The 17,072-nt window shown below is 39.7% G+C and overlaps 1 protein-coding gene across 3 annotated transcripts in view; it reads right to left on the bottom strand.

Annotated features, from left to right (window-relative positions):
• The window catches only part of bcas3 (BCAS3 microtubule associated cell migration factor), a 1,214,579-nt gene that overhangs the window by 854,950 nt on the left and 342,557 nt on the right, over window positions 1–17,072 (bottom strand). For all 3 annotated transcript variants that reach the window (XM_043718098.1, XM_043718095.1, XM_043718097.1), the window contains exon 13: window positions 6,461–6,557. In XM_043718098.1, the coding sequence (XP_043574033.1) occupies window positions 6,461–6,557 (97 nt within the window). The remainder of the gene's footprint in view (window positions 1–6,460; window positions 6,558–17,072) is intronic.

The raw sequence follows: 17,072 nt of genomic DNA, 5'->3' as shown, positions 1-17,072 counted from the left end.
CTGTGTTGACTATCCCTAATCAAATTATTTCTTTCAAGATGACAATAAATCTTATCTCCCATAATCCTTTCCAAAACTTGACCCACAACAGAAGTAAGGCTCACTGGTCAAAATTACCAGAGCTGTCTCTATTCCCCTTCTTGAACAAGGGGACAACATTTGCTATCCTCCAGTTTTCTGGCACTATTTCTGTAAAGTGTCAATATAAAGATCAAAGCCAAAGGCTCTGCAATCTCCTCCCTAGCTTCCAGAGAATCCTAGCATAAATCCCATCTAGCCCAGGGGACTTATCTATTTTCACACTTTCCAGAATTGCTAACACCTCCTCCATCCGAACCTCAATTCTGTCTAGTCTAATAGCCTGTATTTCAGTATTCTCCTTGACAACATTGTCGTTTTCCTGTGCAAATACTGACGAAAAATATTCATTTGGCGCCTCTCCTATCTCTTTGGACTCCACGCACAACTTCCCACTACTGTCCTTGACTGGCCCTAATCTTACCCTCGTCATGCTTTTATTCCTGACACACTTATAGAAAGCTTTAGGGTTTTTCTTGATCCTACATGCTAAAGACTTCTCATGTCCCTTCCTGGCTCTTCTTAGCTCTCTCTTTAGATCCTTCCTGGCTTACTTGTAACTCTCAAGCACCTTATCTGAGTCTTCATGTCTCATTTTTACATTAGCCTCCTTCTTCCTCTTGATAAGAGATTCAACTTTAGTTAACCACGGTTCCCTCGCTCAACCACTTCCTCCCTGCCTGAAAGATACATTCTTATCAAGGACACGAAGTGGCTGTTCCTTGAACAAGCTCCACATTTCAATTGTGCCCATTCCCTGCAGTTTCCTTCCCCATCCTATGCATCCTAAATCTCACCTAATCGCATCATAATTGCCTTTCTCCAGTTATAACTCTTGCCTTGCGGTATATACCTATCCCTTTCCATCACCAAAGTAAACGTAACCAAATTGTGGTCACTAACACCAAAATGCTCACCTACCTCCAAATCTAACACCTGGCCTCGTTCATTACCCAGTACCCAAATCCTACGTGGCCTCGCCTCTTGTATGGGAATTTGTAGGCCCTACCTGTGACACACAGATTTTCTTCCATCCTACACGTTCGCTTTTGTGTTGACGATCCTGTGGTCCCAGAGAGACCTTTCAAGCTTTCCCTGTTTCCACTGAGCCTCTTCACATAATCATTAATGTCCCCACTTCACCCACAGAGCCCATGATTTTCAAATTTCTCAAGGACTTGTTACTTCTACACCCAACGCATGTACAGGCCAAAGTTACCATGACCTGCCTGAACCTCACCTTTGGAGCTGGTAGGCTCCTTTCTATGTATGATGAAGTCCCATGCCACAACCTTAAATTATCGCCTGCACTGCCACCATTCTTGAGTGAACAAATATAATGATGACCATCCCCAGTTGGAATTGCTTCTTTTTCCCATTAGACCTTGGACTGCCCCATGATAAGCCCTATGTACATTACTGACCAAACTACCAGGATTAACCATTGCCCACATGCCAGACTTACATTTCAACAGCACCCTAATTTGACTGTAATGTACAGAGTCAAAACGTGGCCCTGGAAGAAGCACAGCAGGTCAGGCAGCATCCAAGAAGCAGGAGAGCCGACCTTTCGGGCATAAGCCCTTCACATTCCTGATAAAGGGCTTATGCCCAAAACGTCGACGCTCCAACTCATCGGATGCTGCCTGACCTGCTGTGCTTTTTCCAGTGCCACACTTTTCAACTTTTGACTGTAATGTATGGATAGCTTGCTCTTCACCTGCAGGACTATCTATGTCCATTCTCTGGACTTGGATTCTCAGATTACCTGACTGACTGTGGCCAATCCTCTTTAGTCCTAATCAAACAAGCCCTTTGACTGATTAACTGCAGTGCCACATCTACTCACTAAGAATTGTTCCCCTTTATTGTTTGTTTGTTTATATATGGCCATTTATTTGAAGTCCATACAATGTGTTTGCCACCTAAATTGCTGGCACATAATGGAGATCTGACATTGATTTAGCACAATGATACACAACAATATATCCAACTCTTAACTGTCACAAGCTGCCTACCATTCCCTCTGTACTAAAAAATAGCAAAAGCCACAAAGGCTCATAGGCCGTAAGTAAGCACTAAAGACCCTTTATGTTAAAAAAGTAAGCGAGCCACAGAGAAGCTAACAGCCCATAATTTATTGGGGAAGTCACTAAGTGTGTGCTAACAAAGCAATGTGAAGGATACTGAATCTGGCAGCCTCCAGGTAAGTGGTAAAGTGAGTTATTGGTAAGAAAGCATGCTAACAGCCATAAGGTGCAAATGTACAAGCTGCATATGTGTGCACTTGCACACAATGTGACCAAGCAAAAGCATGCAAGTCATAGGTGCCCGTTAGCTCAAATGTAAAATGTTGAAGGGCTGGAGTGATATCTGATCTAATCCAGGAACAGACAAGATGATGTGATAACGGTGGTATTTTGCTGATGTTAGTTTATGTGGACAAAGTGTTAAGGAGGATGATGGGCACGGAGCATGCAAGGATTTTGTGCAGAAGAAGTAGTTGTATGATGACTAGGACATTCAGTGAGCTGCAGTGAGCTGCAGCCACCAGGTAATTGTTCCATTTTACATATCTAGTTTAAACATATCTGTGCAGGAGAAAAGAACTGCAAGTGGCATATAAACTAGGCAAGTTAGGCCTTTAGTAAATTGCAAATGGTAGTCACTGCTCAATGGCAAGATTCAGAAGTTACTATTTATGGCCTGAAGAGAAAATAGGAAAAATATCTGGAGATTCTGATGTTTCATTCGCACCATTTATTCCCATCTTTCTTGTCATACTCATGCCACATTGGGGAGGAGAAAATTCCACCCAACGTATTTCCATGGCACATTATTTAATGGCTGCAGTACTGGAGGAGATAGGAGCTGAAATGCAATCCCAAATTGCAGATGGCCTGCAAGAATAACTTAAGCTTTGCTTTCATGGATTTCAACGTACCAGTAACCTCCTAGTTATAATACAGCATTGTTAGCACACTCAAGAATAACTGTGCAGTGTCTATCATTGCATGCTACTGCTTGGGCTCTTCCTTTCATGCATTCTTTAATGAAATAGAACTTGATTCATGATTTAAAAATAAGCATATCTTACCATTGCTTATGAGTTCAGTTTCTGAATGTTTTATTTGGATTGTGATGAGTCATGGGCAACCACAGTCTCTGACAGTTTGCTTCACTGTCTTAGGCAGATTTACGGGAATTTCCCAAAATATTTCTTGAGTTAATCTTTGCAATTTCTTTAGTCCGTTTTCTGTCTCTCAGGAAATAACACAGAATAGTGTGGACTGATCAAGTGTGGCCTTAGCATGGAAGCTGGTAATGGGTGAGTTAGTATGAAAGGATACACTATTGACTGGATGAGTATGGCATGATTAGCCTGATAAGCTTTTTCTCAAACTTCCCACATATTCTTACACCATCCATCAAAGCATATTAGTACATCTAATGATGTAATACTTCTTCACAATTGTTCACATCAACTAAAGCAGTAGAAAGGTTGGTGAGATGATTTCACAAGTAAGTTGTCAAACAATGCATTTGCTGTAAAAAATATTGAAGAAGCTTATAGGGAAGCTAAAAAAAATCTAAGGATCTTGCCCTCGCACTAATAATGTTGCCATGTTTGAATAAATATACTTTCCTCGATATATTTTATTAATAAAAGATGAGAACTGAGGACATGGGTTGTGGGGAAGACACAATAATAATATTAGGTAATAATGATTCGCTATTCTTCATATAGAACATTCTGCAAGGAAATATATCCTAGGGCTGCAGAGGCATAAAGTAAATTATGGAGGCAGACTAAAATAAAAGGAGGCGTGGATATGGCAGCGGCAGCCGTTACCATATAAATGGGATTTATGGAGTGATCGGTACGATATGAAATGGGAGACGGTTGGTGGTTATCACTTTAGTGAGAATTTAGTCATTGAAGCTCAAGTTAACCTCCATGATGAGATGACCTAAGAAAGGCAGTTGGGACAATGCAAGAAAAACTGGAAAAAGTTTGGAATACAAAGCTAAAGTCGAGAAATGGTAGAGGGTTGGATTTATATTAGCTTGAAATGATTGGGAGATGCCAGTGTTGGACTTGGGTGTACAAAGTTAAAAATCACACAACACCAGATTATAGTCTAACAGGTTTATTTGGAAGCACTTTGTGGGCGGCACGGTGGTTAGCGCTGCTGCCTCACAGCGCCAGAGACCCGGGTTCGATTCCCGCCTCAGGCGACTGACTGTGTGGAGTTTGCACATTCTCCCCGTGTCTGCGTGGGTTTCCTCCGGGTGCTCCAGTTTCCTTCCACAGTCCAAAAATGTGCAGGTCAGGTGAATTGGCCATGCTAAATTGTCCGTAGTGTTAGGTAAGGGGTAAATGTAGGGGTATAGGTGGTTTGCGCTTCGGCGGGTCGGTGTGGACTTGTTGGGCCGAAGGGCCTGTTTCCACACTGTAAAGTAATCTAATCTAATCACTAGCTTCTGGTGAAGGAGCAGCGCTTCGAAAGCTAGTGCTTCCAAATAAAGCTGTTGGACTATTTTCAGCTTGAAATGGAGAGTGAGGAAGCAGAATAGCAATTCTTTAAAGACTTATTATTTAATGGCATGTAATCTGTCACTGGCTAATCCAACATTTTCTGCCCATCCCTAAATGTCCTGAAGGAGGTGGTGGTGAGCTGGGTTCTTGAACTACTACAATCCATGTGATGTAAGTACACCCACAGTACTATCAGGAAGAAAGCTCTAGAATTTTGATTTTAAAGAAACAACAATGGAATTTCAAAGCATGGTTTCTGCCTGGAAGGAACTTGCAGATGTTGGCATTTCCATGCATTTGATGCCTTGTCTTTCTCGGTGATTAGAGTTGCAGGGCTGGAAGGTGCTGTTGAAGCAACTTTGGTGAGTTGCTGCGATAGCACACGAATTTGCAACTGTGTTAGCAGTGGAGAGAGCAAATTTTTAAGATGGTGGAAGGGATCAAGAAGACCACTTTATCCTATATATTGTTGAGTTCCTTGAGTGCTATTGAAGCTGTGTTCATTATGCAAGTGAAGAGTTATCTATCACATTCCTGACTTGTGCCTTGTAGATAGTGGACAAGATTTGGGGAGTTAGGAGATGTCTTACTTACCTTAGAATTCTAGCCTTTGACTTGTTCTTATAGCCAAACATTTATATGGCTAGTCCAGTTCCGTTGCTGGTCAATGGTATCTCCCAAAGGTGCTCATAGATGCAGATTCACTGATGGCTTTTAACATGAAGGCTGCTGGTCAGATTCTCTCTTGTAACACAAACATGTTACTACCCACTTATCACCCTCAGCCTGGATATTGTACAGATCTTGCTGTATATGGATAAGAATTGCTTCAGTGTCTGAGGGATTGTGAATGTTGTTTAGCATTATGCAATTATTAGCAAATATCTCCACTCTGACCTTATGACAGAGGGAAGGTCATTGATCAAACAGTTCAAGATGGTTGGGCCAAAGAAACTACTCATGCAGTGATGTCCTGGAGTTGAGATGACTGACCTCAACAACCACAACCATGTTGTTTAATGCTAGGTATATTTCCAATCAGCAGAGAGCTTTCCCATTATTCTCATTGACTCTCTATAGGTCTCTGATGTTATAGTTAGTCAAATGCAGCCTTGATATCAAGGGAATTTACTCTTGCCTCACCTCCTGAGTTCAGCTCTTTTGTCCATTCTTGGAGCAGGTTTGTAATGAAGTCAGGAGCTAAGCAACCCCAGCAGAATCCAAAGTGAGCATCAGCGAGCAGGTTATTGTTAAGCAAGTGTTACTTGACAGCACTGTCAATGAGTCTTCCAACACTTTCCTTATGATCAAGAGTTACAGATAGGATGCAATAGGTCATATTGGATTTGTCCTGTTTTCTGTTTATAGGACATACCCAGGCAATTTTTCACGTTGCCAGGTAGATGTCAGTGCTGCCATTGCACTGGCATAGCCAACGGTGTGGCTAGTCGTTGAGCACAAGTTTTTAGTGCTATTGCTGGAATATTGCCTGGCCCAGAGTCTTTGTAGTCTCCAATGCCTACAGCTGCTTTTGGTATCATGTAGAGTGAACCAAACTTGTTGAAGACTGGTATCTGTGAAGCTGGGGGACTTTAGGAGGAAGTTGAAATGGATTATACACTTCAAAAACAGCCAAAGTGAGAATCGTAACTCAGATATGACATCTGTTTACACTGTGATCTCACTGCAACATATCTTAAAAATCTTTTAGAAGGAATTAAACATTTGGGTGATGTGATCAAATAGTCAAAAGTCCATTTTTGGATAAAATGCACAATGTCAACTTGCTGTCTTCAAATAATTACATATTTTAAAACAAGACAGAGAACCAGATATACTTACCACTGGGGTTAAATGCCATACAGGAAATGGGTTTATTATCATGGGCCAGGAAATGAGCCACTATGCCTTCACCTTCAGCATCCTCACTGACAAGTACCTGCATTACAAAGCAAAGCAATATAAGTCAGAATAATGTTAATTCATATGTTCTAATGATTTTGCTTCAAACAGAATTAGTTGTATTAAACAATAGCCAGAACAAAACATCACTGCGCAGACAGACATATCACAGAATGAAATCAGACAAAGTTGCAGAAACTCAGCAGGAAAATCACCTGATAAAGAATGATTAATTAACATTTCAGGTCTATTTGAACCTGGCCTGATAAAGGTTCCCTCCTGGAAAATTAATCTGTCTTTTGTGCAGTGATTTCCTGTTTTCATTATAGATTTTTAACACTTCAAGATTTTCTTCATAACATAACTCTAACATCAACTTAAGAGAGTATGCTTTGAATTTTGATTAAACCATTCCACATATTATGACAAAAGTTCTACTTATTCCTCAACCAACCACATGAAATCTAATTACCTAGTCAATATCTTATCACTGTCTGTAAGGCATGCTATATTACAATAGTAACGACATTTTAAAAAATATTTTCAAACCAGATGAAGTCATAAGCTAGAGTGTTCATGGGTTCATGTTAGAACTTGGGTGTACAGGAACAATTTCAGAAATTGTGCATGACACAAAACTTGGGAATATTGTGAAAACTATGAAGAGGATAGTAATAGTTTTCAAAAGGACTTGGACGGTGGAATAGGAAGACAAGGAGCAGAAAATATTTATTCCAATAACTGTGAAGTGATTCATTTTGGAGAAGGAAAAAGAAAATACAATAAGGTACAGTGCGATAAGTTAATGGAGATGCAGGGGGGAACCTGAGAGTATATATGCCTAAATCATTGAAGATGTTGAGAAAGCAATTAATAAAGCCTCTGGGCTATGGGCTTTATAAAGACAGGTACAGAGCAGAAAGCAAGGAAGTTATGATAAACCTGTATAAACCACTGGTTAGGTCTCAACTGGGGTTCTTCAGAAAGTTCTGAAAGGTGCAGAAAGCATTCAAGAGATTGATTGAGGATCCTCAGTTACTTAGATAGAATGGAGAACCTGCGACTGTCCTCCTTGGAGTAAAGGATATACAGAGGACATTTATGAAAATGTTCAAAATGATGAGGGGTCTGTACAGATGACAAGGAGAAACTGAACCCTTTTAAGGAGAGATTGAGAAATCGAACACCTCATTTGAAGCTATTTAGCAAAATAGCAGTGACAAAAACCTTTCTTTGCAGCAAATGTTTAGGACATGAAATGCACTGCCTGAAAGGGTTGAGGTGGCAGATTTAATTCTGGCTTCCAAAAATAAATCAGCTTGTGGGAAAAGATCTGTCACCCTGCCTACCCACAGCATGGCCACACTGTACATGGAAATCAAGCCTGTCCAAACCATTCAAGAAACACCCTGAATGCCTCAGCATTGACCAAACAAGCTGATAAGAGAGATCAGACATGACCATAGTCACTAGCAGACCAGGGAATGCACTTCCCAAAACAAACTAACAATAAGTTTCCTGGACCCGATCAACACAGCTGTTCCAAAGCCCTAAGGGCAGTCTCGTACCCCAGTGATACCAAAGCCACACAAAGAACAGGTTAGACAGTGAGACAGCAGAATACCTCGCTCACAGAAGAGAAACAATAGAAACATCTTACTGCCAAGAAAAGGGACATTCTCACCTACTCTCAAAGAGAGCTGGAATCTCCTGATCCCGTTAAAAACTGATTGATGCTGCCAGGATGCTACATTGTATCTACAATAAGACATTCTTCTGATAACTGCTTTGCAATTATCACCATCATCACTGGATTACTTAATTATCAAATACATTGTATTTTCCCTATTTTAATTAGCATCATTGTACAAGATTCCCATAAAACCTGGCTTGATACTCAGCTCGAGGAAGAGTTTCGATTACCTGGACAGATTGTCTGTGCTGTTTCAGCTTAGACAATTTCTCTTCCGCAATATCGCTGTGTTAATAAACTGCTTGTTAATTTCACATCGATCTGTGTTTTGTGATCTCTGCTTTATTGGGCTAATTTCTCCGACACATCTAAAGAGGGAAAAATAAAGCCACAGGGAAATGGAAAGAGGAAAGTTGTTCATCACGGATCTGGATACAGCAAGCTGAGTGCTCTCCCATGCTGTATCCACTCGAGGACTCTATAATCATACAGCACATTGGGGCAGCTTAAGGTCACAAACAGCACTATATAAATGCACATGTTTTCACATTAATTGAATATAATTAATGAAGCAGCATGTCTCCAGATAGATGAAATAGGGGAGGTATTCATACCATGGTAATGTCACAGGACTCATTATCCAAAGTCCCAGAGAATGTTCTGGAAACATGAGTTCAAACCACACCATGGCAGATGGTGAAATTTGAATTCATTAGAAATCTGGAATTTTAAAAAAGCTATTCTAAACAATGTGTCCATTGTCGATGTTGTAAAATCCCATCTGGTCTACATTTGGCCAAGACCCACTGCAATGTGGCTGACTCTTAACTGCCCTCTGAAATTGCCTATTTGGCAATGGGGAAGTGATGACCTAGTGGTAATATCATGAGACTATTAATCTAGAAACTCAGCTAATGTTCTAGGTATGAATCCTGTCATGGCAGATGATAGAACTTGAATCCAAGTTTTAAAAATCTAGAGTTAAGAAACTACTGATGACCATGAAACCATTGTCAATTGGCAGGAAAAACCCATCTGGCTCATGAAGGTCCTTCAGGAAAGGAATTTCCATTCTTATCTGGTCACAGCAATGTGGTTGACTTTTAATTGCACTCTAACACTCCTCATCTTCCGCCTCAGAGGAAGAACGCCTCATCTTCCGCCTCAGGCCCCTCCAACCACACGGTATCAATGTGGATTTCACCAGTTTCTTCATTTCCCCTCCCCCCACCTTATCCCAGTTCCAACCTTCCAACTCAGCACCACCCTCATGACCTTTCCTACTTGTCCATCTTCCTTCCCACCTATCCGCTCTACCCTCCTCTCTGACCTATTACCATTACCCCCTCCTCCATCTACCTATCACACTCTCAGCTACTTTCTCCCCAGACCCAACTCCCTCCCATTTATCTCTCCACCTCTCGTCGCCCGAAACGTCAATTCTCCTGCTCCTCGGATGCTGCCTGACCTGCTATACTTTTCCAGCACCACATTCTCCACATCTGCAGTGCTCACTTCCTCTAAAATGGTCTATCAAACACAATTAAACAGCAGCTAGGGATGGGCAATAAATGCTGGCCAGCCAGCAACACTCATGTCCCACGAGTGAATAAAAATAACCAACATCTCATGAATGAATAAAAAATGTACAGTATTAACATTCTACAGAAGTTACACTCCAGGAATTAATAATACCTGTACTGACTGAACCAAATCCCATGTATTACTGGCAGTAACAAACTGTTCCACTCTAACACTGTCAAACCAAATTGGATGTCATTCTTAAACAGTAAATATGACATCTGACATACATAAAGCAATAAATTGTGAAGTTTATCTTGAAAATTAATTTACACAAGATGATATAAATAAATAAAATAATAGACTTTCAGGCACTAAACAAAAATGTACAGTCAGGAAATCATTCCATTTGACAGTCTATGTGCATGTTTACATATGTCTGAATGTGTGTGTATGTTATATACACAGCATTAGCAATGTTTGCTTTATTTCACCACAATAAATTCTGACATTTTTACAAACAGCTGCACAGCACAAATTCTCAGGGTGTTCACAACTACACAATCTGAGAACTATTTTGAAGGCAGTCATTTTGTTAGCTTGTATATATTTATTAAAATATGGCTTCTTTCCCATCATCTGAATACATTGGAACATTCACTGATACCTCTCTAAAAATTGCTGATTAGAGTGGAAGCATTTTAAAGAAAATAATTTTCTTTTCAGTAATTCAGTTTATTTTATAGTCATTACAAGTACAAAACAGCAATTAAATAATTTTGATGAATTATACAGTATTTCCTTTTGTACAGTTGAGTGAAGAACATTGTGGCTTAATACATTTTAATTTAGTCAATGCACCACTGAGAAAATGAGTGTACTACAGTGTTGGACATACAATCTTTAGGAATGAGACATTAAACATATACTCCAGCCTGAGAGGTATAATTCTGTAGTACTATTTGGAGAAGGAAGTTCTCCTGGTGCGCTGTTCTACCCTCAAGCACCATCCCTGAAAACAGATTCTCATGTCATTTGTCCAATTTGCTATCCATGCCACCTTTGCACTATACAGCAGGCTGCAGGGGCACAAATCTGCCAAATTGACAATGTACAGCTAAAAATTATAAGAAAATAAAATAGCGAAAGCTAAGATTAAATTGTAGCATTCCCCAAAGCATACCAGCTGATGCCATAGAATAATGCCACTGACAGTCCACATGAAGAAACAATTTCAGCTGTAAAATCACACCCAGTCAAACACCAGGCATTTGGTAATGAGAGTTTATTTCTGATCCATTCAAGTCTTGTACAGCGAAAGGGCATATGAATTGTCCATAATTTTTGAGACTTCAAAATATCTAATGACTCAAATGTGCAATAGTTTTAAAGCTCCACCTAAATGTACCTGCAGAGATGTTCAGGTGGACTTCTTTTGCTTTCCCTCCACACTCTGACCTTCCTTGCGTGCATAGCCAGATAATATTCTACCTATTAAGGGATAAAAACTGGTGCTCCATTGTAGGTCATTTGAAATCTATGCATTGTTTAACACAAACCTGAATGCTACCTGTCCATATAAAATCTAACATAATACAAAATTTAATTGAATGAATAGAAAATCAACAAAATGTACAGAATGGAAAGGCACCAAATGCAGTCATTTTGGGCAGTTCCGGAATTGAAAGAAATGCCACTTTATATTTTGATCCTTACATAGGAACTTACAATGTGCTTTTGTTTAAAAATTTATGGGCTTGAATTACTTAATGCACTACTAAATTGGAAGTTTTATGATCCAGCAATTTTAAGCACATGATCTAGACTGACATTCCAATTCAAGGCTGAAGGAATGCTACATCGTTGGAGTTACTGATTCTCAGATGAGTCACCAAACCAAGATCCTACAGTTCACCAATGAACATCGAAGAAAAACCTACATTATTTTTAAAAAAGAGAGAACATTCTCCAGGTGGCCAGTATGACTTTCCTTCTGAACACTACAGCAAAATATATTTTATCTGGCCATTATCTCATCGTTGCTGTGGAATCCTGCTTTGTATGACATGGCTGCAGTATTTATAACATTAAATTCCACAGTTGTACTTGGAAAATATGAAACAGTTGCAAATCCACATTTGCATTGTCCATTTCTGGCTGTCCTTAGAATCTGATGGTGAGCAATCCCCTTGAGTCACGACAGTTCTTATCATGGGATTCTAGGGATTACTCATTAATGATGATGGAGAGTGGTTATTTCTGAACAATTTCAGAATAGCATATTATTAGGAGGCAACAGATATTCTCAGAGGAACCTTGGCAAGTTGCTGCTGCTGAGTCCTGTAGACAGGAAATACTGTGTCCACAGAGCACATAGAGGTAATGGACATTAAATCCATAGTACAAAAATGCTGATCATATGGACTATATTGCGTTGGAGGGCATACAACTTTGAATGTTTAGTCGTGGCATCTGTCCAGGTGAGTGTGGAGCATTATCTTACAGACATGATTTACACGTTGCAGGTGGTGGAGATGCTTGAAGTGCTGAGTGGGTGAGCCATTAGTCACAGAGTGTCGAGCCTCTGCCCTGTTTTTGTAGTCATGGATTTGATGCAGTCTCTACAATTCAGCTTTCGATTATAATGTTAATTGAAGGGGACTAATTAAGGGCCACCACTGTAAGTCAAGACAAAGATGTTTTCTTGATTAGGTTAGATTAGATTAGATTAGATTCCCTACAGTATGGAAACAGGACATTCAGCCTTTGGCCTCTTATTATTTAAAGTGGCCATTACCTGACATTTGTTATCTTGTTACCTAGTCAGCCCATGTTAATGAAGTTGAATAGTAGAATCATGAGTGAACTGTCTTGCCCATTGATGTTACGACAAATAGAAGGTCATCAATAAAATTACTGATGGCCAAGGGCATTTTCTTTGGAACCTGTGCACTGATTCCCCGGGCTGCAACAACTGGTCTCCAATAACTATAATGATCTTCCTTTTTTTTTCTGGAATGGCTCTCATTTGCAAAGGATTTTCCTCTCAATTCGCATTGACTGTGCAATATAATTAATGTGAGGCGAAGCATTTTCAAATACTTTGGAGAGACATGATGTTACGTAAATGAAAGCTGCAAATTTTTCTTTTCTAAAATTCAAACATATTGCAATTGTAACTACCAATTCCATTCCCGTTCAATTTTTCACATTTCTGAAGCAAATCTCCATTATTTCTTCCAAATTAGGTTCAAAAGGGAGTTAAAAATGACACTGACTTAAGTTTAATACTGCACTCTTCCAAAGATGGGTTGACGCCACCAGACCATTGCTCTTATGTTTTATTCCAAAGGACACCAAAGGCTGACACATTCCTTCAAAGTGCTGTCATCATGTTTAATTAAATGGGTGAAAATCACCAGGGACTCTGTAAAAAGGCTGAGGTAAGTGAGAGAGGAAGTTGTGCAGTTTTGATTTATAGTAGTTATTAAATACAATAATGTTGGCCAAATAAAAGATCTCACTCACTTTAATCACCACTTTGATGTTAGTCATTTCAGAAAATGAGTAAACCACTTTAAAGTCACAGAGCACCAAATTAAAAGATATTCAGTTAAACATTTATCAACATTTTCAGAATACATTGCACATTTTTAAATAAACCATTTCACTAATTTTGATTCCCATTTCTCCTTTATTTAGTAAAAACTTATGCATCCTCCGCAGTGATTTTGCTCATTTGTACAGGGAATAGCTTACTGTACAGATGAGGAAAATTCTGGAATCAATCACCAGTTGGTGCTGGGTTAGTAGACCTCAAATATGGTGGTGATATAGGGATTACAATTGTTGTGACCCCGAGATTGGGAGCCAACAAATACAGTCTGAATTCCCACACCTCATTGCAATTCAATGATTCTTGCTGGAAGGGCGGCTAAGCTTATCTGTTTTACACCCACTCCTGCTCCCCCCAAACATTAGCTAATAATGATAGCCTGGTTCATGTACATATATTGGTCACGTGGGTGAGGTACAAAGAATAATTGACAGTAACAGCATCTAACCCAGGAAAGTCTCAAAACACCAAGAGAAGGAAGTGAAGACAGAGAAATTATATACAAATAAAAGTTGTTTTTCTATTTTCTTTAAGCTCTGATCTTCTATTTTTTTTAACCAAACACATTAATTTAAAGTCAAAATCTGCCATGATAAGACTGTGCATTTTACCTCAGTTATTTTTCGCAAGTAACCTGCAAAGTTCTGTAAGTTTGGAGATTCAATTAATTTTACAGGTTTCCCAAAGTCAATTCAAAATATTTTAGTGAAATTGACCTAGTGCTCTCCTTATCTTCATTAAACTTCAGGAATTCCACTGCAAAACATGCACTCCACAGATAACCCACATTGTAGAACACCAGAAAGGACAGAGAAAAGAAAATATGAAATATTTTCAAAATACCAAATAATAGGGAGTTAGCTGTCTCTAGCAGTAGTACCATTACCATCGTGACTGATATTGGCTAAAATAGCCAGATCAGAGATTATAACATGTACCTTTGCAATCTGTAGTCCATACAACATAGCAATCTGAAGACACAAAGGTTCTCATGATATGCAGCTTTTAATAAAAGCAGATTATGCCATCTTCCATGACAGGATTACTTCATGGAATCATTCAGTGCTGCAGAAATGTGTTTAACTGAACACTGAAATGTAAATGAAGTAAAACCACATGGCAATCATTTCCATTGTAGATGTAACATCTGTTTGTGCACAAACTTATCCTGGCAGCCAGACACATAGTATATGAAATGAGTTTACAAAGAAACAAATTCAAGGAACTTAGCTTGCCTGAAAACTCCCCTACGTGGTGATAAATACCTATAGAAGGACTGCATTTTTGTACACAACTTTAAAGGGTGTTTGAAAATAATACATAAATTTGGAAGGAATCCACAATCCTTTTGGCACAATCCATACTGCTCAAACTAAGTCTGTAAATGAGCGACAGATGACAGCATCATCTGGCATTCATATTACTGGATGTTTACGGACACAAAAATCAAAGCCTCATTTATGAGGGAAGAAAGACCTGCATTGTCGGAGCACTTTATCAAATCTCTCAGTACATTCTCAAAATGCTGCAGATGTAATGGAACGTGACACACCAAGATCCCACATAACAAATCTGTGTTTAGCCACTTGGTCTTTTTCTGGTGGTTGAGAGAGGGAAAACACCTGAATAGCAAAGGCCAGTCGGTCCTTCGAGAACTCTCTGAATTCTGAAGTGCAACTGCACACAAAACGTAAACTTTGTTTTTTTTCCACAGGTGCTGCCAGATTTGCTGCATTATTTAGCAATTTCTGTTTTTGTTTTTGATTTCTAGCATCTGCAGTTCTTTGTTCTTTTTCATTTTGTGAGAATTCTCTGTGTTCTTCAAACAGCTTTCTGGAATCTTTAAGATCATTCAGGACCATTAAATCTTACCTTGGATATAACAGCCTAAAAGACAACATTATTGACAGTGCATTTCCATCAGCACTGTCCTGAAGAGATTATAAAGTAAAGTTGGCAAGTAGCTTTGAACCTGTGAATCTTTAACTGCAGGCACAGGACGGTTCAGTATGCAAAACTGGATAACAGTTGAACCAATGCCGGCTTTGCTAACCTAGCAAGATTATCTCATCAAAGTGCAATACTCATTTTTTTTTAAAAGAAAATACAAAAGGTTTCAGCCTAAATCCATATCTGTTGTTAGCTGCCACAATGGAAACATTATATTTGCAGTCATCTTTGCTGCATTGCGGTAAAGTGATGAGAACTTCAACAAAGGTAACCAGGAATTGATCAAATAAATTGATTTTTGGGTCTTTGGAAATAATTCTCAAACAAAATGTCCTCATAACTTACACAAAAAAACATCGACATTACCAGTTTTGGAGCCAAGTATGTTCAGCATTTAATCTTTTTTTAGGGGATGCTTAATAGAGTAGTTAGTGATGTCTGGGGAGGCAGCTCATAAGACACAATGAGGATACTCTCTATGCTTGTAATAATTTCCAACAAAAAGAACTTTACTTTGCAAAAACAATATCCTGACACCTACTGTAAAATGACTATACAACAGTGAATACCATGGAGAAAGACTCAAGCAAATTACAAATGCAGTCAGAGATCTTCCTTGCATATCAATTAAAGTGGGCACAGTTTCAACATTTAAAAGACACTTAGATAAGTACATGAAAAGGAAAGATTATGGCCTAGAAATGGGCGGGAGGGACTAGTTTAGTCTAGGATTATGCTCTGGTTGGACGAAAGGGTCATTTTCCATGCTGCATGACTCTATGATCTAGATATCTCCATCCTATGACTGTTTATTCAAATAGAATCGAACTGACAGCAAACTCAAATTTAAATAGTGTAGAAGAAAGGTCGACTCTCCTGCTCCTCAGATGCTGCCTGACCTGCTGCACTTTTACAGCACCACATTTTTTTAACTCTGATCTCCATCTGCAGTCTTCACTTTCTCCTAGAAGAAACCTCAATTAGGTCAACAAAGAGTCTCTCATTTATGAGGTGGTGTGGAATAATGTGCAGCTGAAACTTTATTGCTGGAACAGCACAGCAGGTCAGGCAGCATCTAGGGAACAGAAGATTCGACGTTTCGGGCACATGCCCTTCTTCAGGAATGAGCAGAGAGTGTTCAGCAGGAGAAGATAAAAGGTAGGGAGGAGGGACTTGGAGGAGGGGCGTTGGAAATGTGATAGGTGGAAAGAGGTCAAGGTGAGGGTGATAGGTCGGAGGAGACTAACTATCCGTGATCCCAGTCTGGTTCACTGTGATCCTGACCTAATTAAATGTGATCCCAGTCTGCTTCACCGTGATCCTGACCTAACTATCCGTGATCCCAGTCTGCTGCACTGTGATCCTGACCTAACTATCCGTGATCCCAGTCTGCTGCACTGTGATCCTGACCTAACTATCCGTGATCCCAGTCTGCTGCACTGTGATCCTGACCTAACTATCCGTGATCCCAGTCTGCTGCACTGTGATCCTGACCTAACTATCCGTGATCCCAGTCTGCTGCACTGTGATCCTGACCTAACTATCCGTGATCCCAGTCTGCTGCACTGTGATCCTGACCTAACTATCCGTGATCCCAGTCTGCTGCACTGTGATCCTGACCTAACTATCCGTGATCCCAGTCTGCTGCACTGTGATCCTGACCTAACTATCCGTGATCCCAGTCTGCTGCACTGTGATCCTGACCTAACTATCCGTGATCCCAGTCTGCTGCACTGTGATCCTGACCTAACTATCCGTGATCCCAGTCTGCT

Source organism: Chiloscyllium plagiosum, chromosome 28 (genome assembly GCF_004010195.1).
Source record: "Chiloscyllium plagiosum isolate BGI_BamShark_2017 chromosome 28, ASM401019v2, whole genome shotgun sequence".
NCBI lineage: Eukaryota > Metazoa > Chordata > Chondrichthyes > Orectolobiformes > Hemiscylliidae > Chiloscyllium > Chiloscyllium plagiosum.
Note: the sequence above shows the minus strand (reverse complement) of the source record. Positions and strands in the feature narration are given on the sequence as shown.